The sequence below is a fragment of the Hyperoodon ampullatus genome (genome assembly GCF_949752795.1).
Source record: "Hyperoodon ampullatus genome assembly, chromosome: 10".
Taxonomy (NCBI): Eukaryota; Metazoa; Chordata; class Mammalia; order Artiodactyla; family Ziphiidae; genus Hyperoodon; species Hyperoodon ampullatus.
Genome location: NC_136923.1, coordinates 77,873,862 through 77,899,645, shown reverse-complemented (window position 1 = coordinate 77,899,645; position 25,784 = coordinate 77,873,862). Strand labels below are relative to the sequence as shown.

General features: G+C 37.2%; 1 protein-coding gene across 1 annotated transcript in view; it reads right to left on the bottom strand.

Moving 5' to 3' along the window:
- The window catches only part of CD2AP (CD2 associated protein), a gene marked incomplete at its 5' end in the record, with an annotated part of 115,396 nt that overhangs the window by 69,754 nt on the left and 19,858 nt on the right, over nucleotides 1–25,784 (bottom strand). The window contains 1 exon segment of the mRNA XM_079712652.1: nucleotides 3,383–3,543. Coding sequence (XP_079568778.1) covers nucleotides 3,383–3,543 — 161 coding nt within the window.

The window sequence follows — 25,784 nt, the reverse complement described above, 5'->3', positions numbered from 1 at the left end:
GAATGTAAGCACTGCAATACTGTGACAGTTGATCTGATAATCAAGAGGGCTATACTACTAAGTGATGGGTAGGATATGCTGGACAAAGGGATGATTCACACCCTAGGCAGAAGGGCACGCAATTTAAAACTTATGAATTATTTCTGGAATTTTCTGTTGTGATATTTTCGGGCCACAGTTGACTGTGGGTAAGGCTTTGGGAAGCAAAACCATGGATGGATGAGGGGGACTGCACTTATTTTTAACTTAACAGTCAGGATTTCTAGACGTGTTATATAAAACTAGTGCTTCCACCTTACAGAAGCATAACTCAGAAGATATGGAAGAGTGATATTGCTAAAGAAAAGAAAAATAAGCAGGATTAAATATTTATTGGATACATGCCCACTGTTTTAGCTTTGACTGAGTCAATATTAGACCCACAATTGAAAAATTAGGTTTCCAACATAACAAAGTGGTTTATCTCATTCCTAAAATTTTCATTTTGCTTTTCAGAATATAAGTGATAGTATATAAGGTATGATCCAGAGGAACTACCTTGAGTCATTAGATTTTCATTTTTATTACAGTTAAATTAAATAGCTATCCACAAAAGACCCTTAAGTCTAAAGAGAAATGACCAACAGGAGAAAATCTCCATAATATGAAATCAATATGTACCTTCTGAGTGCCAACATATCAAAATTTGCAAGGAAAACAATGACAGATATAATATACCAGGGCTATTTTGCAAGTTTCTCAACTTATTCTCTCCCTCAAATATGCTATTCTCCACATAATTGCTGTCTCTCTAATTTTAACAAAGGGCCTCCCTATTTCAGCAGCCCCTCCCCAATTTGGAAAAGGCAAAAATAGGAAAGGAGGGGGGAGTTATGCACATTCATTGTCAATGGCATCCTACTCCTTTCCTTTTTCTGTCACAAGAATGTTAATGAGAGCCAAGTGAAGTAGAGTGGGAAAAACACTAAATAAAGAACCCTTCTCTTAACCATATTCTTTCAGACACACAACACTTACTGAAGTGGACTGAAAATGCCCCCAAAGTTTATGATGGTCATACTTTTCATACTAGTTTTGGTAATTCAAGAATGTTATTTGAGCTTTCAGCCCTAGGATGAAAGAGTTTTAGGATAAGAACTGCAGGGAATGAGGGCTAGAGTATCTATGACTCAAAAGACATCAGGCCTACATGGAGACCCTTCTCTCAAAGCTGCTAGGCTCCTTGAGGTCACAGATGACACTGACAAGCAGGTAATGAGTACTGATCCACAAAGCAAAACCAGGAGATATCCCAGAAGTCTAACTTCTGACACTCAAGGTTTCCTGGCTTAAATTATTTCTACAACTTAAAATATCTTAGCAGAAAGAAATTTATTAACTCTTTAAGGGCAAAAATTAAAATTTAACTTTCCAGGTAAGTCCAAGGTAAACATTAACATGATGTATATAATAATGCCTCGAATTTAAATTTGTGGTATGAAAAACAGGATGTAAAGGGAGGAGGGGGTACAAATAATTCAGTTTAAATCATTTTCTATAGAAAACAGTCTTTAAAATATCTACCAAATCCCTAAAAGTGGAAGGCAGTTAGGAAAGAGTTATAGGAAAGAAATGTACTTCTCACAGTAGATACTTTCTATACTGTTTGAATTTAGTTTCAACCTGTATTACTTCACTGATTTTTTTTTAATAAAGAATTTGATGCGCCCACAAATTGTCCTAGGGCATTTAGAGAAAGGTGTTAGTTGTGTGAGTACACACTAAATCTAAATCCTTACATGTCTTTTTTAGCATTACCTGTATTGAACTATTTCTCTAACTCAATCAATATAGTCTACATGGGATTCAAAATATTATCAAAAATAACCCAAACCTCAGAACAAATTGCTGTTAATCAGTGTGTACAGTTAATGTCTGACAGTATGTAATAAAAAAGGTACTAAGATGTATCACAAATAACTATAGACAACTTCGATGTTTCATATATTGTTTTTGTTGTAATTCCCAATAAGTTATCTTCCATTTAGTATTCTGATATCAGCAAGAGTTGTTTCTCCTCTAACGTGTTTCCAATTAATGAAAGTAAATCAAGCACCAAACGTTCTTCTGATATAAAGCTAGCTTCCTGAACTGTTCTACTAGAGTCACCAATACATCTCCTAATACTTGAAAACATCACTGAGGTTTATCTAAGCAAACTAACAGTTTTCATAAAGTAAGGAATTTACATAAAATCAAATTGTCATTTCCTTCATTCAAATAATATCCTTTATACGGAGATAGTGGAATAAGATTTTAAAACTAATCAGAATGTGATATTTAAAAAACAAACAAAAAAGAATCACTGAGACCATTCCAAGGTAGCCATCTCATCATCATCTTATTCCCCATATTACTACTTAAGTTTTCTTTAAAAGTACCTTTTAAAAGATGTTAAATAAGTTTAAAGATTTAATGTCTACTTAACCATTTAACCTATGAAATCTAGAAATAAAATGAAAACAAACATTTTGAATGCAAGATAAGTTGTCAAACTGCGTAATATTTAAGAAAAAAGAGGTGCAATGATTTAAATTTTTTTCTAAACGAGTAAAAAAACTGCTAGAAATTTAAGTCAAAACAAAGAAAAAACAACCAAATGATTTTTATTCACTTATCAGATTAAGTGTGAATAACTTTTGTTTCCTTGTTCCTTATTATATCAAAAAGCCTAAAACACATTATCAAGCTCCGAGGACTCTTCAAAAGGGACCAAAATTCCACTTTAAATTTAAAAATATAAGGAACAGCAATTCACTTACCAGCACCTGAGACATCTTCTGTAAACATACTCACTTATTTTTTAAAGCACTAAAGTAAGAACACTGTAACAATAACAGATCATATAATAACCTGTAGCACCTCCAGAATCAGTATAAAGCTCATAAAAAAGCTGCTTCAAAGCCCAAACATTGGGCTTCCCTGGTGGCACAGTGGTTAAGAATCTGCCTGCCAATGCAGGGGGACACAGGTTCAAGCCCTGGTCCAGGAAGATTCCACATGCCGGGGAATAACTAAGCCCGTGCACCACAACTACTGAGCCTGTGCTCTACAGCCTGCAAGCCACAACTACTGAGCCCACATGCTGCAACTACTGAAGCCCCTGCGCCTAGAGCCCGTGCTCTGCAACAAGAGAGGCCACCACAATGAGAAGCCCGCACACCGCAGTGAAGAGTAGCCCCCGCTCGCCGCAACTAGAGAAAGCCCGTGCACAGCAACGAAGACCCAACGACCCAACACAGGCATAAATAAATAAATAGATAGATAGATAGATAAATGAATGAATGAATGAATGAATGAATCCTGTGAAGCAACAGCTAGGAATTTAACTGAGAATGCTTACCTTAACAAAATTATCAGGAAACATTCCTCTTCTCCCATTTAGTTCTCCTTCTAGCCATCCTTCCTCCTGTAGTTTTCTCACATTCCTGATGATTTCCCCAACTCGAATAGTTAACTCATCATCATGTATAGCATCATAGTCATACTCCACAATATAGTCAACTAAAAAAAAAAGAAATAAACATCTAAAGCTTAATTCATGAAATACTATTAACCATGTTAATAAACTTAAAACTAAGGAAACTGTTTAGCAATGATAATATTACAAAGGTACCATCAAAGCTTACCTCAGTTTTAAATATTTGGCTATGTCAGCAGATTTCTTGATTGCCTGAGTATAACGCACAGTACCAGTTTTAAGCAGGAACCTCAACACAACGTGCAATTTACATCGTCACTTATTTTTCCAGTCAGCTAGAGATCCTTTGTGACAAACTCTAAGGTGGTTCCCACGATCCCCATCTCTTCTTTTTTTTTTTTTTTTGCATTACGTGGGCCTCTCACTGCTGTGGCCTCTCCCGTTGCGGAGCACAGGCTCCGGACGCACATGCCCAGCGGCCATGGCTCATGGGCCTAGCCGCTCCGTGGCATGTGGGATCTTCCCGGACCGGGGCACAAACCCGTGTCCCCTGCATCGGCAGGCGGACTTTCAACCACCGTGCCACCAGGGAAGCCCCCCATCTCTTGATATTCATGTCCTTATGTAATTCTCTCTTCTTAAGTGTGGACATGACCTATGACTGACTTCTAACCAACAGAATATGACAAAGAGGATGGATCTGTATGTGATTACATAAGATTGTAACATCCACCTTGCTAGGAAACTCTGTCACTTGCTGGCTCTGAAGATGCAAGATGCTTTATTGAGCTGGCCTACGGAGAGGGCCGCATGCAAGCAACTGAGGAGGTCTCTGCCTGACAGCCAGCAAAAAACTGAGGCCCTCAGTCCAGCAGCCCACAGGGAACTGAATGATGCCAACAACCACGTGAGCTTGGAAGCAGATCCTTCCCCAGTTGAGAACCCAGCCCTGATCAATACACTGACTGCAGCCTTGTGAAGGACTCAGCCATGCCCAGACTGGTGAATCACAAAAACTGTGAGATGATAAATGTATATTGCTTTAAGTTACTAAGTTTGTGGCAATATTTTTCACAGAACAGTAGAAAATGAATACGCCCTGAAATGAAGACTCTTAAGGATCCATTTCACCTCTTTTAAGTATAAGATTTTAGGTTACAGGACATCATATACACATAGCATTAACATTTTCACTAGCCATACCTCCATTCATCTTTTCTTCCTCCTATAAAAATGATAAGAAAAAAGAACACTCACACACTCACACTCACACACACACACACACACACACACACACACTACAACCAAAAAAAAGGAAAGGGAGCATGGGCAGACACTGCTGGCTGCCAAACCAACAGCCATTCCCACACTGACTCCTCTCCCTTCTTCCTTTATTACTGAACCTTGATTTTGTTCAGGTATATGGAGACCCTGTACTTTTACAAATGAGGCTTCTCTCTCAGTCCTAGGGGGTTAAATCTTAACTATTCTAGACCAGCACTTCTCAAATACTAATGTACAATCAAGTCATCCTGCTGACTTGGGAATCTTGCTTAAATGCAGACTGACTGAGTAGGTCCCAGGATACCTAACGCTGCAGGTCAAAGAGGCAAAGGTCTAAAGATAGTTGAAATAGTTAGTTAATAGACAGTTAATTCCATTCATATTCTCTCTCTCTCTCTCTCTCTCTCACACACACACACACACACACACACACATACACAGAGACTGGTTTTCAAATACACATGTGATGGATCGACTGACCAATACAATGTAACCAGGGGTTCTGGGAAGGTTTCATTTGACCTTATAAACAAAACACAAGGAAGGAATGTACTCCTGCAGACTCTGGATGTTCTTCAGTGAGAATGTAATGGACAAAACTGCTACAACTAGTTGAGACAAGAAAAACAGCAGATCTGATTAGAAGAGAAGAAAGATGAAAATGGCCTGAATCTTTGCTAGATTCATTAAACTGCTAAGTTAACCAACCCTATATCTCCAATACCTTTAGATTTCTTGTTATAGAAGTAGTTTTTTCTTAACTTTTAAATAAATTCTAGATGGGATTGTATTTGCAGCTGAAAACATCCCAACCTGAGAAGGGAACTAGTGAGAAATTTTTTAAATTTGTGAAAATGGATCCATAACTGATAAAGCCAGAAGCCCAGAGAACTTAAGGAAACTATAACTGAGACATCAAACTGCTCTCCAGAACCCCAGAAAGGCTAGAAATACAGAAAAGGAGTGCTCATAGGAAATGTAGAACTGAAAACAGGGAAATTAATACCTGTATGGAAGAGCTGACACTCATTATCAATCACAATAACTCTGAGACAATAATGCTATACAGGCAGGTATTTTTTTCAAAGGTAAAAAACTAAAGGGTTCATCTCAGACAAACACACACACACACACACACACACACACACACACACACAAAATAGTTTGGGGAAACTAGTATGGTTTCTTAGAAAATGTGATGGTTTCTTAGAAAAATGACTACTGATTTCCAGAATTTAGAGGTCTCCAGAGCAATGGGCAGCTCCCAACTTACTAATTCTGAAATAAAACTTAAGTCCTACCTACATAAACAGAGTTCCCAATTGGCTTTTTATTTATTGTTTATTCATAAATATGAATAGTACACAATAGTTAATCATGAAAGACCATGATAAATTGAAAAATTACTCCTGGATGAAATATACACCCACCTCTCCCCTTCCAGAATTATTCAGTCTTAAAGTTATTAGGTGTAGAAAAGCATAGTGCGGGGAGAGGAGGCCAAGGTTGGGAAGGAGTCTGAGAAGGTGTGAGAAGACGGGGCCAAAAAGAGCAAAGAAGGTATCCAAAGCTGGGGGAGGGGTGGTAGTGATGCTATCAGAGCTAAAGTAGGGTGAGAAGGGTGTCCATCTATGGAGCCTCCCCTAGTGCAGCCTATCAGAACTCTAAGATAGGGTGAGGAAGGCATTCATGCAGAGGCAACATGATATGGTGTGCCAGCACCCAATCACAGTGGTGAGGGCATCCAAGCTGATGGCAGCTTAATGAGAAATATCAGAGGCCAAATGGTGTTGGGGGTAGGGCCAGATTTCCATGCAGAGATGTGGGAGTGTGGAGGCAACCTAGAGTGGGGACTAACAGCCCACACAGAAGAAAAGAGTGTCCATATAAGGGTGGGGTGACAGCAGAGATGGAAGACTGATTACATCCAGGGGAATTAATCAAATAAGTAAATATATTAAGGATAATGGAAGCCAAGTTTCTCTATGAAAGGGAGTTACAAATATAAAGGGAAAAGGCTTCATTTGATCCTGTGATATTAAACGGGAATGAGAAGTATCATCATGAACTCATGGTTTTCAATACGTAGACATTCACATATATATAAAACACACACACACACACACCACAAACACACAAGCTCTGTCCACTGAAAGGGCCTGAAACTACAACATTTCAATGGCAATGAGCAAACCTAATGCCGAGATCTTCTAAAAACCATTTTCTACTGAAAGGAACCAGGAATCCTTGGGAAGATAGGCAATTCCAGAGCTAAGGCAGGAAAAGTACAAAATAAGCCTGAAACATGGTGTTGTGGCAGAAAGCAAACAAGTTCTCAAAAAAGATAAGGTGATGCCAAAGGACACAGAGAAGTGATATCAGAATGGCTCCTACTCACCAAATCAGGACAATCTGAGCATCAAAGTAAATAATGACTGTAATAGAATATACCCCACTGAATAAAGTAAGAAGCCAAAAATAAATGTTAACTTCTTGAATTTTATAACTGAATTGTGATTAAGTAGGAGAAGATCCTGATGTGTAGAAAATACTAAAATATTCAGGAGAAAGGCACAAGTCAGGAAAAAATTCTTTGTACTGTACTTTAAACATTTCTACACCTTAATGTTTAAAAATTAAAAAGGATTTAAACACGTATAAATTTTTATCTTCAAGAGATGTAATAAAGTTCATAAAATCAGAACAGAATGCTATGAAAAAAGAAATGAGAAAACAAAAAGCATTTGGAAATGCATCTTCCAAAATGTCTTTTTTTTTTTTTTTTTTGCAGAGGTGGAGACAAACCCAAAAACCTTTACAAAAAAAGGTAAAGGAAAGAGACATAAAGAAAATATGAAAGCAAATATGACACAGATGATCAATCCAGACAATCCAACATCCAATTAACAGTTCTAGGGGGGAAAAAAGAGAAAAATAGAGAATAGACAATGAAATAATATAAGAAAATATTCCAAAGCTATATGAAACATAACTTCAAATAGAAAGAGGTCTGTGAGAGTCCAGTACAATGAGCAAGTAAAAAAGTAAGTACTCACATCTAGGTGAAATTTCACAACAAAGATAAACATATCCTAGAAAGCTCTCTGAGAGAGTTCCATCTACAAAAGAATGAGAATCATATTAGGAGACTTCTCATTGGCAATACCAGATTCTAGAAGAAGAAAAATAAAAAGGCAAAGCCACTTAAGTACTGAAGGAAAATGAATTCCATACTCAGTCAAATCAACAGACAAGTATAGGTTATAACATTTTCACACAGACAAGGACAAAGAAAATTAACTCCTACATATGCAATTACATGATGTTATCTAGTAAGAACCAAAACAGAGGAGGATACAAAATTCAAGAAATAGTGGAGCCAGGCTTGGAGTGAGAAAAGTTCTAAGATAGCAATTGTGCAACAAATCTAAGGAACAAACAGTCTAGATTAAGCAGGAGACAGAAAGTTCTAGGAGGTATTTGGTGGCAAAAAGAAATGAGAGACAGACTGTGAAATTTTACACTATCCTGAAGAATCTAGAACTCAAAGAGACAATACAGCTAGATAAGGAGAGGAAAAACTAAAGATGATTACTAACTCCTGTAAAGGCAAAGAGCTATACAATGTTGAAAATATAATCATCATATATACTACTCGGCTGCACAGTGAAAAATATTTCCACGGTCATAATAAAAATAATAACTAGTTTCTGAGTTAACATTGAAAATCAATCTCTAACAAAACAAAAAGACTAAACGATGGTTACAGAAGAAAATATAAATGTTAACAAGCCTTCACATTATAGTATAAAGTAAAGATTAGGAAGGTTGATAAAGAGAAGGATAGAGGTACTAATATCTTCACCATACAAAGTGCTAAGTCCAGAAATACTATCTTACTTGCTGAAAAGAAAAATAAGAGTATAACTATATACTCAGAATTTAGAAAGGTAACCAAGAGAGAAATAAAACCATATTGAGATAAATGGAAAACAGATATGAGATTACAATAAGCTAAATCGTTACCTATCATATCAGAAGGTTAAAAAATGAAATTATCAAATCAAAAAACAGCTATAGAAACTTGGGAAACTTGTTATTTAGAAATACAAAAGCCAAAAAAATTAAAACTGAAAGATAAGATAGTTCAAAGTTGTTTCCCTCTAAAGAATGGGAATAGAAGTAGAGAACAGTGAGGCAAGGAAATGCTGTTTTTTCATTTTAAGTCTTTTAATACTTTTGTATTTTTATAGCATATGCAGATATTATTTGGATAAGATTTTATTTTTTTAAAAAAGCACTAAGTATTAAAGTGGCTTGTCCAATATTATTGCAAATATGTTTATAACTCATGATTCTATGTGTTATGATTAAAAAGTTTACTGAGTCAAAGATAATTTATTTCTCCTAAAGAAAACACCATATGGTAAATAAGGTTAAATTCTTGCCCTTTTAAACATTCATAATTAGGCTTGCAATACAATGTTAAATAAGAAAGGTTATAAAACATAGGTATAGTAACAACGTATTTTTGTAAAAAAGGAAGAAACAAAAATATGCATAGAAAAATATAAAGAGTTACATTCCAAAATGTTAATGGATGCCTGAAGGGATCTAAGATGCTGTTTGTTATCTCCTTTCTTTCATCTTTAGTAAAGAATTAAAAGGGGTGGGTAAGTTGGGAGTTTGGGATTGACATGTATACACTGCTATATTTAAAATAGATAACCAACAAGGACCTACTGCACAGAGGAATCTGCTCGGTATTCTGTAATAACCTAAATGAGATAAGTATCTGAAAAAGAACAGATACTGAATCACTTTGCAGTATACCTGAAACTAACACAACACTGTTAATCAACTATACTCCAATATTTAAAACAAAAAAGAATTAATCTCAGCCAAAAGAGAGGGTAGGAATTGGCCTCATCCTGATCTCTAGGAAGAGTGTTTTTGTTTATTTAAGGACTCTGGAGTTCCTTAGGCACCTCTGTTTACCTGAGGACTTTACCAAACAAGGTCATTATCTTGGGGGCTTCACACCATGCAGCATCTGTTCTACCTCTGGAAGGGCTAGACACTAAAGGTCAGTCACATGGGCAGTCAACTACATCTTCTCTATAAAACTCTGGACACCAAGACTCAAGTGAGCTTCTCCGGTTGGCAATACTCTGCATGTTGTCATACATCATCACCAGGAGTTAATGCTGTTCAAGACTTCAGAGAGAGAGAATGACATCACACCTGGAACCTTCCTGGACTCTGTCTCATGCTTCTCTCCCCTTGGCCAATTTCTTGCGGTACGCGGGCCTCTCACTGTTGTGGCCTCTCCCGTTGCGGAGCACAGGCTCCGGACGCGCAGGCTCAGCGGCCATGGCTCACGGGCCCAGCCACTCTGCAGTATGTGGGATCCTCCCGGACCGGGGCACGAACCCATGTCCCCTGCATCGGCAGGCGGACCCTCAACCACTGCGCCACCAGGGAAGCCCACTTTGGCCAATTTTAATCTGTATCCTTTTACTATAATAAACCATACCCAAGAGTATAACAGTTTTCAATGAGTTCTGCAAGCCCTTCCAGCAAATTGCCAAACATGAGGGCAGTCGTGGGAACCCCCCAAATCTGCAGTTGTCAGAAGCGAGGGCATTCTTATAAACAATAACCCACACCTTGGCATTTTTCTACAATAAACATATAATAATTGGGTAAAAATAAGTTACTAAAAACACTGATGCTCACTAGACAGTATGTAACAATTGTATTTACAGAAAAGTTAAAACTGTTTAAATAAAAACTCATTTAATTCATGAGTTTGCTATACAAACTAGCATGCAGGCCATCATTCCAAGAATCATCACCCTCCATATTGTGCAAACTCAAAAAACTCATTCTTTCATTGAAAACTGGTACATTGCAAAGCAAATTAAACGTTTATATTTCAAACTAAACAAAACTCTTCCACTATTTAAAACAATTGTGTTTGACTAATTCTCTTCACTTTAAGTGCTTGCTTAAAGTGAAGAAATAAATGTTGACAAAAAACATTTGGGAGGAAAAAAGAAAAAAAGAAGATAATGTGTACATCCTGAAAAACACTCTAGGATGTATAAGGTATACAGACCCTTGTCTATCACTAATGGCTCTTTCTACCTGACCTACTCTCTATGAAACCGATCATTTAAGATTACACATTTTGTTTGTGGATTATTCATCTTTCATTTCAAATGTGACTACCAATGAAAGAGAAAGTAAAATTTAAATTACTTTAGCTACTTAACAGTTTATTTTTATAGTGTGAAGAAAGCAACCCAAATTAATCACATATCACATTTTAGGATTTATGTGATCTGCAGGGTAATAAAGATTTTAAAATATGGCATGAAAAAAGACTCAAAATAAAAGAACACTAGATAATTTGGACCAACCCTCACAGGAAGACAACTAAAAAAGCAGGACGAAATATAAAAATCACCTTCTTAGACAGACTAAATTACTAAAAATATATGTTATCAGGTGAAACTGAAGTGAGAACTGGAACCCAGAGAAGTAACTACGATACTGGGGCTACTTTCACTCTGGAAAGTATTTGCCAATTCTAAAGACATGACAGAGGCTAAGCGGCACTTTCAGCAGCTTTGCCGTTCTAGGATTTGAGAGTGGAGTTCAGGAACTATCGAGGGTGGTAACTCTGAGAATCTACATGAACACTTTGGGAAAGGACCCTAAATAACTGCACCCAAGCACCGCAGCCCAGTTTAATGTTATGTGGATGACTCAGGAAACCTCATACCATTCAAGTGGTTCAAGACAAAAGAGAAGTAACCAGAATCCTCTCTGGGAGAAGATAACCTAGACATAAAATTATGTCAAGATATATTTTTAGTCTACAACATCCAGAGACAAGGAAACATAACCAGGCATGTAAAATGCAAAAACATCATAAATAAGTACCTAGAGAAACAAGAAACAACAGAAACATTTCAATGAACTCCATATACTGAACTTATCAGACACAGACTTTAAAACAATAACATTTACCATGTTCAAAGATATAAATTACAGATTGAAAAACTGACACAAAGCTCAGTACTGCAGATAGTGAGAAAACAAACTTGAACCACATAGGTATTCTAGAACTGAGAAAGACAATAACCAAAAAAAGAAACTCAGTGGATGAGTTTAAAAGTATATTACATACAGCTTCAGAAAACTAGCTAAAGGGCAGACAGGTAAATATCAACAAAAACTAACCAAAATGCAGTCAAGAGGGACAAAAATATAGAAAATATAGATGAGAATGTAACAGACATAGAAGATATACTAAAACAGTCTACCATGTTTAATTGGAGTCCCAGAAGGAGAAAATAAAAACTATCTGAAAAGTTAATAGCTATGAACTCACCAAACTGATAAAAGACATCAATCCATGAAGTCAAGAAGTCTAAGCAATTCCAAACGGAATAAATAAAAAGAAATCTGCCACTCAACATAGTAAAATCACAAAATATCAAAGAGGGAAAAAAATATATCTTAGAAGAGACACATTTTTAAAAGGTTACCAAAGAAGCAACACTTAAATAGGCTTCTCAGCAGAAACAGCAGGAGCCAGAAAGCAGCAGTTTTGTATTTTCAAAATGCAGAAAGAAAATAACTGCAAATCGTAAAGTCTGTACCAGAGAAAATATTCTTCAAAACAAAAGCAAAAAGATAAGCATGGGCATCATCAGAAAATCTACAAACAACAAATGCTGGAGAGGGTGTGGAGAAAAGGGAACCCTCTTGCACTGTTGATGGGAATGTAAATTGACAGCCACTATGGAGAACAGTATGGAAGTTCCTTAAAAAACTAAAAATGGAATTACCATATGACCCAGATATCCCAATACTGGGCATATACCCAGAGAAAACCATAATTCAAAAAGACACATGCACCACAATGTTCACTGCAGCACTATTTACAATAGCCAGGTCATGGAAGCAAACTAAATGCCCATTGACAGACAAATGGATAAAGAAGATGTGGTACATATATAAAATGGAATATTACTCAGCTGTAAGAAAGAACGAAATTGGTTCATTTGTAGAGACGTGGATGGATCTAGAGACTGTCATACAGAGTGAAGTAAGTCAGAAAGAGAAAAACAAATATAGTATATTAATGTATATATGTGCAATCTAGAAAAATGGTACAGATGAACCAGTTTGCAAGGCAGAAATAGAGACACAGATGTAGAACAAACATATGGGCACCAAGTGGGGAAAGTGACGGCGGCGGGGGGTGGTGGTGAGATGAACTGAGCGATTGGGACTGACATGTATACACTAACATGTATAAAATAGACAACTAATAAGAACCTGCTGTATTAAAAAAAAAAAAAAAGAAGCAAAAAGCAGAGTTTGCCACACTGAAAGAAACTCTGAAGGTGTTTTCTGAGCACAGCAGGAAAAGGGGAACACATCCAATATCCAGAAAGAGATGCACAAAGGAAAGAAAAGCAAAAGAGTGGTAAATATATAGGTATATAAACACTGAGTAAAATAAGAAAAAATTAACTCAAAATGGATTAAAGACTTAAACTTAAAACTTGAAACCACAAAACTCCTAGAAGAAAACATAGGCAGTAAGCTCCTTGTCATTGGTCCTGGGGATGATTTTTTGGATTTGACATCAAAAGGAAAGGCAACAAAAGGAAAAATAAACAAGTGGAACTACATCAAACTAAAAACTTCTGCACAGAAAGGAACCCATCAACAAAATGAAAAGATGACCTACAGAATGGGAGAATATATTTGCAAATCATATATCTTATAAGGGGTTCGTAAGAACTCATACAACTTAATAGCAAAAGAAAAAAAAGAAAAAAACCAGTCTGATTTAAAAATAGAGAATCAGAATAAACATTTTTCCAGAGAATCCATATGCATAGTCAACTGGTACATGAAAAGATACTTAACATCACTAATCATCAGGGAAATGAAAATCAAAACTTCCAGCTATAAAATAAATAAGTCCTGGGGATGTAATGTACAGCATGGCGACTATAGTTAATAAAACTATATTGCATACTGCAAAGTTGCTAAGAGAGTAAATCTTTTAAAAGTTCTCATCAAAAGAAAAAAAATTTGTAACTATGTATGGTGACGGATGCTAACTAGACTTACTGTGGTGATCATTTCTCAAAACATATAAATTTCAAATCATTATGTTGTACACCTGAAACTAATATACTGTTATATGACAGTTACACCCCAACAACAACAACAAAAACATAAATAAGATGAAAAAGGAGGAGGAGGAAGAGGGAGGGGGAGGATGTGGAAATTTTAAATATTAGGAAGATTAAAATAACAACAGCTATATAAATCAGGAGTTAAAGTATTCTAAGATCCCTGCATGGTACAGAAGGAGAGTAAAGGTAGCAATTAATATTAGATTTTTAAAAGTGAAAAAGGCATGTGGTAATCACTAAAATAATACAGTATAAAAATGCTAGACACAAACAAACAAACAAACAAACAAACAAACCTGACTTGCAGTTTCAGCTCCAACATGGAAGAAGCTTGGAAACTGTCACTCCCACCCTTACAAGAAGAAAGTTAAACAAATGGAAAATCAGTGACTTTCCTTGGACGCATCAGAGAATTGAGGACACAGGGCAAACCACCACCTCAAGATACGGAGAGACAGGGATATCCAGAGAGTCACAGCTAAGATCTACTAGATCATCTCAAGTAGAAACCACTGGAGTCATAAACTGGTAAGAACACTGTACTAGCTTCCCAGGGCTGTCATAACAAACTATCACAAACTAGGTGACTTAAAACAATAAAACTATTTTATTCTCTCATAGTTATAGCTTTGGTGGCCAGAGTGCAAAATCAAGGTATCATCAGGGTTGGATCTTTCCAAAGACGGATATAGAATTGCTCCACACCTCTATCTTGGCTTCTAGGGGCTGCCAGCAACCTCTGGCATTCCTTGGCTTGCATAATTCCAACCTCTGCCTCCATGGCCCTCCCCTTCTGTGTCTTTCTCAAACCTCCTTCTCCTTACTCTTCATAAGTACACCAGTCACTGGATTTATGGCCAATCCTAAATCTAGGATATCATCTTAAGATCCTTAGCTACATCTGCAAAGACTCTTATTTCCAAATAACATCACATTCATACATACCAGGACTTAGGACTTAGACATAACATTTTGGGGGCAAAAAGTCAATCTACTACAAAAACTGAAAACAAAACCTTTGATGAATTGCTGGAGGCTAAATATGGACTAGCATGAGAGTAGAAAAATTCTGGGGACCACAGTCTCAGGGGAGCCCCCACCCTTTTGTGGGTTTTACTTCCAGGAACCCCACCAGGTTCTCACAATGAAGAGCCTATAAAGATCTCCTTGTGGTTCTGGCAGAGAGGTAAGGGAAAGTAATTCATTGTGAAATAACCAGTACCCAAAACACAGACCTACTCTCCAGGAAAAAGACTCCACCAGGTCCTGATCCCACCTGCGGAAAGGGTATAAGGGCATTTCTCTGATTCCAGTCCCCTCTTACCTTTCTGTCTCACATGGAGAGGTGGGGGGTGGGGAAATAAGAAAGACATCACAGTCCCAGGACACAGACCCACCAGTAGTTTGAGATTTAATTGTAAGATTATAGGATGCTTCCTCTTCCCAGCACCTTACAACCATACCCATGGGGCTCCATTATAATAAGTTAACTACCACTGAAAGAGTTACATGATGCAGATTCTATCTGAGAAGGAGTTCTTAGGTAAACCCAAAGACGGCAGGGGAGACAAAAACAAGGACACTAAAGGAGTTTGATGCCTCTGTCACCTACAGCTAGAACAAATATTAAAAACAGTACACTCCTAGCCAGATTAATATAAAACCTTATACTAGGGACTTCCCTGGTGGTCCAGTGGCTAAGAATCTGCCTTCCAATGCAGGGGACGCAGGTTCTATCCCTGGTCAGGGAACTAAGACCTCACATGCTGCAGGGCAACAAAGCCCGCAGGCTCTAGAGCCCGTGTGCCACAACTAGAGGGCCTACGCGCCGCAACTACTGAGCCCGCATGCCACAACTAGAGAGAAGCCTGCGTGCCACACAGAGATCCTGCATGCTGCAACTAAGACCCAATGCAGCCAAATAAAAAAATTTTTAAAAAAACCCTCACACTAAAGACCTATTGATCTCAGCTCCTTTTATCTAATACATCATGTCCAATTTTCAACAAAAAATTACATGTCACGCTTTTAGAAGGCAAGAAAAACACAGAGCCAGACTCAAGTATACATGCATTTTGAAATCAAACAGGGAATTGTAAATAACTATAATATATGTTATGGGTGATAATGGAAAAAAACAGATAACATGCAAGAACAGATGTATAAGGTAAGCAGATAGAGACTCTAAGATAAACAATCAAGAGGAAATGCTAGAAATCAAAAAACACTGTAACAGAAATAAAGGATGCCATTGGTGGGCTCATCTACCAACTAGACACCACAAAGGACAGATTCAAGAAGCTTGAAGATAGGTCAACAGAAACTTCTCGAACTAAAATACAAAAATAATAATTTTTGAAAAAACAAAACAGAACATCCAAGAACTGTCGAACAATTTCAGAAGATATAGGGACTCCCCTGGTGGTGCAGTGGATAACACTCTGCGCTCTCAATGCAGGGGGCCCGGGTTCAATCCCTGGTCAGGGAACTAGATCCCACATTCATGCCACAACTAAGAGTTCACATGCCACAACTAAGGAGACTGTGTGCCACAACTAAGGAGCTGGCAAGCCACAACTAAGGATCCCGCAAGTCGCAACTAAGGAGCCCGCCTGCTGCAACTAAGGAGCCCACATGCTGCAACTAAGGAGCCAGCGAGCCACAACTAAGACCCAGTGCAACCAGATAAATAGATATTTTTTAAAAAGATATAACATATGCATAATTGGAATATCAGATAAGGAAGAAGGAAGAAACAAGACAGAAGAAATAAATGAATATTGGTGGAGAATTTTCCAAAATTAGTAACATATACCAAACCACACATTCAGGAAGCTCAAACACAAAGAATGCGGGAAAGTCTACACCTATGCATACCATATTCAAATCAAAGACAGAGAAAAATCTTGAAAGAAGCCATAAGAAAAAAACACCTTACCAACAGAGGAACAGGGATAAGCATTACAGCAGGTTTCTCTTCAGAAACAATCGAGCAAGAAAGAAATAGAGTAAACTACTTAAAGTATTGAAAGAAAAAAACTACCAACTTAAAGTTCTATATTCAGTGAAGTTATCCTTCAAAAGTAAAGGATAAAGACTTTCTCACACAAACAAAAAACAAAAATTCATTGCCAATGGACCTGCCATGAAAGAAATGATAACAGAAGTTCTTCAAATAGAAGGAAAATTATACAGGTCAAAAACTCAACCCTATATAAAGAGTGAAGGCAAAGGAATAAATGAAGATAGAACAAAATCTTTCACTTTTCTTATTCCTAATTGATCAAAAAGATCACTGTTTAAAATAATAATAGTAACAATGTATTGGGTGATTTTTAGCATATAGATAAGTGAATGAATGACAGCAATATCATAAAGGACAAAGGGGGAGTTGGGAATACTCTATGGTACCTGCCTTACACATGAAGTGGGACAGTGTTATTTAAAGGTGAACTTAGATTAGTAATAAATGTATATAGCAAACTCTAGGGCAACTACTAAAAAAACTTTTAAGTATAAAAAGAGAGGACATAAAATGGAATCATATAAAATGTTCAACTGGAACCAGAGAAAACAGAAAAATAGGGAAAAAACAATGAAATCAAAATTGGTTATTTGAAAAGATCAATAAAATTTATAAATCTCTAGGAAGACTGATCAAGAAGAAGAAAAAAAAAAAGACCCAGATTACCAATATGAAGAACAAAAAAAGGAATATCACCAGAGACTTCACATTAATTTTAAAAATAATAAGGGAAAACTATAAACAAGATACACATGAAGAGGACTTCCCTGGTGGCGCAGTGGATGAGACTCCACCCTCCCAATGCAGGGGGCCTGGGTTCGATCCCTGGTCAGGGAACTAGATCCCATATGCATGATGCGACTAAGAGTTCACATGCCACAACTAAGGAGCCCACGTGCCGCAACTAAGACCTGGTGCAACCAAATAAATAAATATTAAAAAAAAAAAGATATACATGAAGAAAACCTCAAAGTTTTGGTAGTTTGGTAGTTTGATATAATCTGAATAACTATTTTTTAAATTGAGTTTGTAGCTTAAAAACCTTCCAAAAAAAGAAATCCCAAGGCCCAGATGTTTTCCCTGGCAAATTCTACCAAACATTTAAAGAAAAAATCTGCCAATTCTACACGGTGAGATACTACTATACACCTATTAGAATGACTAAAATACCACGAAGATGTGAAGCAACTGACACTCTAATATATTGCTAGTGACAAAAAAAAAAAAAAGGTATAGACACTCAGGAAAAGAGTTTGGCAGTTTCACATAAAGTTAAACATACACTATGACTCCTAGCTACACATACTCTGGAGAAGTAAAACTTACGCTGACATAAAAACCTATGCACAAATGTTTACAGCGGCTCTGTTCTCAACTGCCACAAACTAGAAAAATCCCAATGCCCTTCAATGGACAAACGGACTAAAAAAAAAAAAAAAAAAACTGGTACAGTCATACAATGCAATACTACCCATAGGAAGTGCCTCTGGTAATGCTGGAAATGCTCCCAAGAAACAGAGAAAAGGCTGAATTGCTTGATAGGTATCAATACCACTGATTGAGGTCTGCAGCTGCAGTTGACAGCCATTTCAAGATAACTGAATCCAGGGTAAGAACTATTGTTAAATTAATAAAGAAAAAAGAAAGAAAGAAAAAAAGGAAATTTGTGAAGCTGTCACTGCAGCTGTGCCAGCATAGCAAAAACCATGAACTTTTTATTTCATACTGAAAATACAAGTTTTAATTCAGGATTGCTATAAGACTATAGACTCTAATAAGATTCAAGAAAAAAAAGCAAAGTCATTACATGACAATTTAAAGCAAGAGGAAGGTGAAGGATAGAAAGCTGGGGAATTTAATGCCAGCAAAGGATGGTTTGTTAATTTTAGAAAGAGGTTTGGCTTTAAAAATGCCAAGATAACAGGAGAAACAGCTTCTGCTGACCAAGAGACAGCAGAAGAGTTCCCAAATGCCATTAAGAAAATAATTTAGGAGAAAGGATATCTGTCTGAAAAGGTTTTTAATGCAGACAAAGATGCCCTATTCTGGGGAAAAAAAAAGTCACAAAGGACATTTATTAGTGAAAAAAAAGAGAGAGAGAGAAGCGACCACCAAGATTTAAGGCAGGAAGGGACAGGCTAACACTACTGTTTTGTGCAAATGCAGTCGGGTTTATGGTCAGGATTGCTCTCATCTATAAAGCTGCTAACTCCTGAGCCTTGAGGAAAAAGATTAAACACAAGCTGCCAATCTTTTGGTTATAAAACAAGAAGGCCTGGATAAGAGTGCAATCCAGAGAAAGGACTGGGGACTTCCCTGGTGGCGCAGTGGTTAAGGATCCACCTGCCAATGCAGAGGACATGGGTTTGAGCCCTAATCCGGGAAGATCCCACATACCGCGGAGCAACTAAGTCCATGTGCCACAACTACTGAGCCTGCACTCTAGAGTCCGCAAGCCACGACTACTGAAGCCCGCGTGCCTAGAGCCCATGCTCCGCAACGAGAGAAGCCACCACAATGAGAAGCCTGTGCACCGCCATGAAGAGTAGCCCCCGCTCGCTGCAACTAGAGAAAGCCGGGGCGCAGCAACAAAGAGGAAAGAAAGGAAGGAAGAGAGGGAGGGAAGGAGGGAAGGAGCGAGGGAGGGAGGGAGGGAGGAAGCAAAAAAGCAAGCAAGCAAGCAAGAAATCTTGCCAGTAAAGGACTACTTTTTTTTTTTAACATCTTTATTGGAGTATAATTGCTTTACAGTGTTGCGTTAGTTAATAACGTATATACTAACATATGTATATATGCATACGTATATCCCCTCCCCCTCATGCGTCTCCCTCCCACCCTCCTTATCCCACCCCTCTAGGTGGTGGCAAAGCACTGAGCTGATCTCCCTGTGCCAAGCAAGGACTACTTTTTAAAGTTCTTTTGATATTGGACAATGTCCCCTGGCCACCCAGAACCCCATGAGTTCAACAACAAAGGCATCAGAGTTACCTACTTGTCCCTGAACACAATGGCTCCAATTCAGCCTCTAGATCAGGGGGTCAAAGGACCTTTAAGGCTCATCGCACATAGTACTCTACAGAAAAGATTGTCAATACTTATCGAAGAGGACCTCCACAGAGAGATCATGAAAGTCTGTCATGGCACCAATGAAGATGCCATTGTTGTTATTTAAAAAAAAAAAAAAAAAGCCGTGAAAGCCATCAAGCCCAAAACAATAAATTCCCACTGGAGAAAACTGTGTCCAGTTGTTGTACATGACTTCACAGCATTTACAACAGAGCCAGTCAAGGAAATGATGAAAGAGTATAGATATGGCAAAAAAAAAAGGTGGAGGGTGAAGGGTTTCAAGGTACAAATCTTGCAGAAATTCAAGAACTAACAGACACCACACCAGAGGAATTAACAGAAGACGACGTGAAGGAGATGAACGCTTCCAAAGAAAACAATGAGAAAGATGACATAAAAACAGCAGTGCCAGAAAACAAACTTACAAATTTGTTTATTGATAATCTGGCAGAAGGGTTCTGATTATTCAAGACTGCTTTTGACTTCTTTTACAAGATGGATCCTTCTATGATACAGGCAATGAAACTAAAGCAAACTGTGGAAGGATTGGTACCTACAGAAACATTTTTAGAAAAATGAAAAAGCAAAAAAAGTCACACAAAAATTATATTTCTGGGGCTTCCCTGGTGGTGCAGTAGTTGAGAGCCCGCCTGTCGATGCAGGGGATGCGGGTTCTTGCCCCAGTCCGGGAAGATCCCACATGCCGCGGAGCGGCTGGGCCCGTGAGCCATGGCCGCTGAGCCTGTGCGTCAGGAGCCTGTGCCCCGCAATGGGAGAGGCCACAACAGTGAGAGGCCCGCGTACCGCAAAAAAAAAAAATTATATTTCCGTAATGTTATACCAAGCATTCCTGCCTCTCCTGCATCCCCTTCTAACTCTTCCGTCTCTGCCACCCAAGCCAGCAAGACCAACTGCTCTTCCTCCACCTCCTCACAGCCTACCCAACGTGAAAAGAAGGGTGAGGACCTTTATGATTATCCACTTTCACTTAATGAACAGTAAATAATCATCATGCCTTACAGTTAATAAACTTGCCTGTTGTGTGTGTCTTCATGTGAAAAATCTCGTAACTGTACAGCAAGAAATGTATGAGACGTTTCTGTGTCACCATCATCATCATCACCTAAGTATTCATCATGTAGAACATCGTGTGCAAGACTTGTATTGAAGTAGAGAGCCAGTCCTTACATAGGCATGGGTGATATTTAATATAAAGTTAATGTCTTAGTTTTCTTACTGTTTTATAACTTGGCTTTCAAAGAATTACATTACCATACAGTACACCTATCTCTCTCATAATTGGAGAAACTGTATATTAGCTTATCATCACAGGTTTTTTTTTTAATGTAACAATATTTACATACTATATTGTGAATATGACTGCAATATTGTATGCCATAATTTTATAACAATTTTATAACAATTTATTCACTAGTGTAAAGGCAAGGCTACCATGAAGCAACCATATCAATTATACTAGGCTACCATAAAGCATTAATATTGCTGCTTCTTTATTATCAATGTATGAATCATTATACCTATAAATAAATACGAATTTATTTTTCACATTATCTTTTCATTTTTGATGTCTAGTGTTAGTAATACATATAACATCTACAGTGTTATGTATCATATAAGATAATATTGATGTAGCTACTGATAGACAATTCATCTTGCAAGCCAATGACATAAATTTATATCAATAAATACAGTACAGTACTAATAAATGTATTTTCTTTTCTTTATGATTTTCTTAATAACATTTTCTTTTCCCTAGCTTACTTTATTATAAAAATGCAGTATGTAGCACATATAACATCCAAAATATGCGAAAATAAACTTTATGTTATTTGTAGAGCTCCCAGTCAACAGCAAACTATTAGTAAAGTTTGGGGGGAGTCAAAAGTTATATGCAGATTTTCAACTTTGCAGGGGGTCAGCGCCCCTAACCCCCACACTGTTCAAGAGTCAACTGTATATGTGAAGTATGAGCCAAATCTGTAAAATATACTTATTTTTTAAGACCTAAAACACATCAAAATAACTGTTCACTCTGTAGAAGTTTATGGGTCACTTTTGTCATTCTTTATCCTCCCTGTATTTTCTAAACTTCCTAAGATGAACAGTTTTATAATGAGAAAGATGTCACTAACGTTAGTATCCCATAGTGGACTGAATATACAGAATGTTACTGTGGCAGAAGCCCAAATATGCAAAACAGTGTTCCTTATTGTAATGTCACTCTTTCCCAGTGAGGGTTTCATTCCAAGGTGATACAGGAGGGTATCTGATGTTTTGTCCCACAATATACACCAAAACATTTCACCTAGTTGTAGAGTCAGTTAGAGCCATGTGGGATATGTTTCAACCATAAAGGAATCATTAAAAAGTCATAAATCCCACCCGCCCTACTCTCTGATAGAATTCTATAATTCTGTTACCAAACCAAACTCAATACAAAAAAGTTAACACCAATTTTCCAATATCACATTATCTTAGAAACCACGGATTCCATAAAACAAGTCATACGCAACAAGAAATCCTGACTTACAAATGCACTGTTTTTCAAGTTCCTGACTACGTGCTCAATTTAAAAGTGCTATCTGCCCCTAGCCATCTATTTAATTATAATGTCTATATTCAGATGTAAGAATTGTTAAGTACTTCAGTGTATTTTATAATATCTTCACATACAATATGCATATATACAATATATACTACAAAAATTATACAAAATGTTCCTCAAAATATTAGAGTAAGTTATAAAGGTTTTGGCAAAAAATATGTTCCAGCAGTAAATGTCAGTTCAGTACAATGAATTCCTCCTTAAACAACATTAAATTACTCTTTATTTTGCTCATCTTGCAGAATTATACTGAGTTAACTTTCATAAATTTTATCCACTTTATTTTAACAAAACCTTTATTTGGAAGTCCAACTTTCATTTCAACACAGTCCATGTTTTTTCCAGTAAAATTAACTTATTCATTAAAAATCAGTTTGTTTTAAGAGCTAATTTTATATATATGTTAGAGTAGCATTCTATTTTTAATTTTTCTTAGATAATCAAACTATATTAAAAAACACTAACATGTCATTTATTAGAGCTAAATAAACCAGATCCTTCTGAAGTCAGTAAACTTCAAAATAAATTCATCCTAGATATTTGGGGCTATTTTTGCCAATATATGAATAACCATCCTAATACCAAAGACTGAAATTATATATATTTAACTGATCAGTTCTACCAAGTGATCTCAAAGGGCACTAGCACTTGCATGGTTAACTCATCCAGCAATCCATTTCCAAAGCATCTCAAAAGATTTAATACTTCAAAGAAGCCTCATCAGGATGAGCAATGAAAAATCAACTGGAGCCACAAGAGATTAGAGAATACACAAAGAGATCTGCCAATTCAACATTCTAAAAAGAGATGCTGCAGAGTTGGGTCAGACTCAGCAGCCCAGAGGCATGTGAGAACTTATGAAACTAGGCTGGTTCTTGGAGAGGCTATAAAGTTCCAAGCCTAAAAATCTCAATGAAATGGATAAATTTCTATTTTAAAGAAAAACTAATTACTCAAGAGATTTTTTAAAATCAACAGATCAATAACGCAGGAATAAAATCAGAAAGTGGTCTAAAAAAAATGACCTCAAAAAAAGTTACCAAAAATAGTTTGTTTTAAAGGTTAATTCTTTGTAAACTACTATAGAACACAAAACAAGCCCACAAAGCTTCACTATTTTAAAATAATCAGTATTTGAAACAATTTGAATGTTATCAAGACCAAAGATTGCACCCAGAAATGTACTCTCAAATAGATAAGGTTCTAAATAAAATGTCAACAAATGGAATTCAAATGCATAGTTAGATAATTAGCTACCACAACTAAGCAAGGTCTATCATGGGATAGGTTTAATCTTGGAAAATCTAATTTATCATATAAATAGATGTAATACGAAAAACCACATGATCCACAGATTTTAAAATAAGCATTCAATAAAAATTAGCCTTTGTGTGTATGTACCTGATCCCTCTCGTCACAGTGAAAAGCCTACAGCATGAGGTCTTAACCTCAAGCTTTGCCCTAGAAAACATAAGCTTTGAGGCTAAAATAGCAATTCAGTTTCTCTCAGGATAACTAGATTTACAACATGTAAATTCAGAACTAATTTATATTAGGGTAATGGTTCTCAACCAAGATAATTCTGCCCCATAGGGGACACTCTGGAATGTCTGGAGACATTTTTGCTTGTTACAACTCAGGGAATTCTACCGGCATCTACTGGGTAGAGTCTAGGGATGCTGCTAAGTACCGATGAAAACACAGGACAGCCCCTCAACAACAAGTAATTTCTGGCCCAAAATGTCAACACAAAACTGCCAGTGTTGAAAAGCTGTGTAAAAGGGGAACATGTTACATACAGATTTTCAATTCATACCATATCCCACAAATTCTAATTGAATAAAAAAGAACACAATACACACACACACAAACACACACACACTTTCAAACAAAAGGAACGAAGTGGACAGGAGGGAGGGAAGGAAATGGAAGTGAATATCAAAATTATGGAGAAAAAAGAAATTTCTAAACTAAAGCAAACGAAATTTCAAAGCAAACAAGTTGAAAACTGGGAATAAACATTTGTAGCAAACAAGACAAAGAATTAAGAGTATTTGTTAGAACCGAAAAGAAAAACATGAAAACCTAGAATGAAAAACAAGTAAAAGAGGGCTTCCCTGGTGGCACAGTGGTTGAGAGTCTGCCTGCCGATGCAGGGGACACGGGTTCGTGCCCTGGTCCTGGAGGATCCCAAATGCCACGGAGCGGCTGGGCCCGTGGGCCATGGCCGCTGAGCCTGCACATCCGGAGCCTGTGCTCCGCGACGGGAGAGGCCACAACAGTGAGAGGCCCACGTACAGCAAAAAAAAAAAAAAAAAAAAAAAAAAACAAGTAAAAGAAAGTGAAGTATTTAAAAAGTACACTAAGCCACTCTAAGAACTTAACCCTCACTTTAAAACAAAACAAAACAAAAAAACATTTTTACTTAACAACTTGGCTGCAGGAAGGGATGGGGGGTAGTGCCGGTGGAGTATTTTTTTTAAACACAATTTTTTTTCAACATCTTTATTGGAATATAATTGCTTTACAATGGTGTGTTAGTTGCTGCTGTATAACAAAGTGAATCAGCTATACGTATACATATATCCCCATATCCTCTCCCTCTTGCATCTCCCTCTCACCCTCCCTATCCCACCCCTGTGGGTGGTCACAAAGCATGGAGCTGATCTCCCTGTGCTATGCAGCTGCTTCCCACTAGCTGTTTATTTTACATTTGGTAGTGTACATATGTCAGTGCTACTCTCTCACTTTGTCCCAGCTTACCCTTCCCCGTCCCCATGCCCTCAAGTCCATTCTCTATGTCTGCATCTTTATTCCTGTCCTGCCCCTAGGTTCATCAGAACCTTTTTTTTTTTATTCCATATATATGTGTTAGCATACGGTATCTGTTTTTCTCTTTCTGACTTACTTCATTCTGTATGACAGACTCTAGGTCCATCCACCTCACTACAAATAACTCAACTTCATTTCTTTTTATGGCTGAGTAATATTCCATTGTATATATGTGCCACATCTTCTTTATCCATTCATCTGTCGATGGACACTTAGGTTGCTTCCATGTGCTGGCTATTGTAAATAGTGCTGCAACGAACA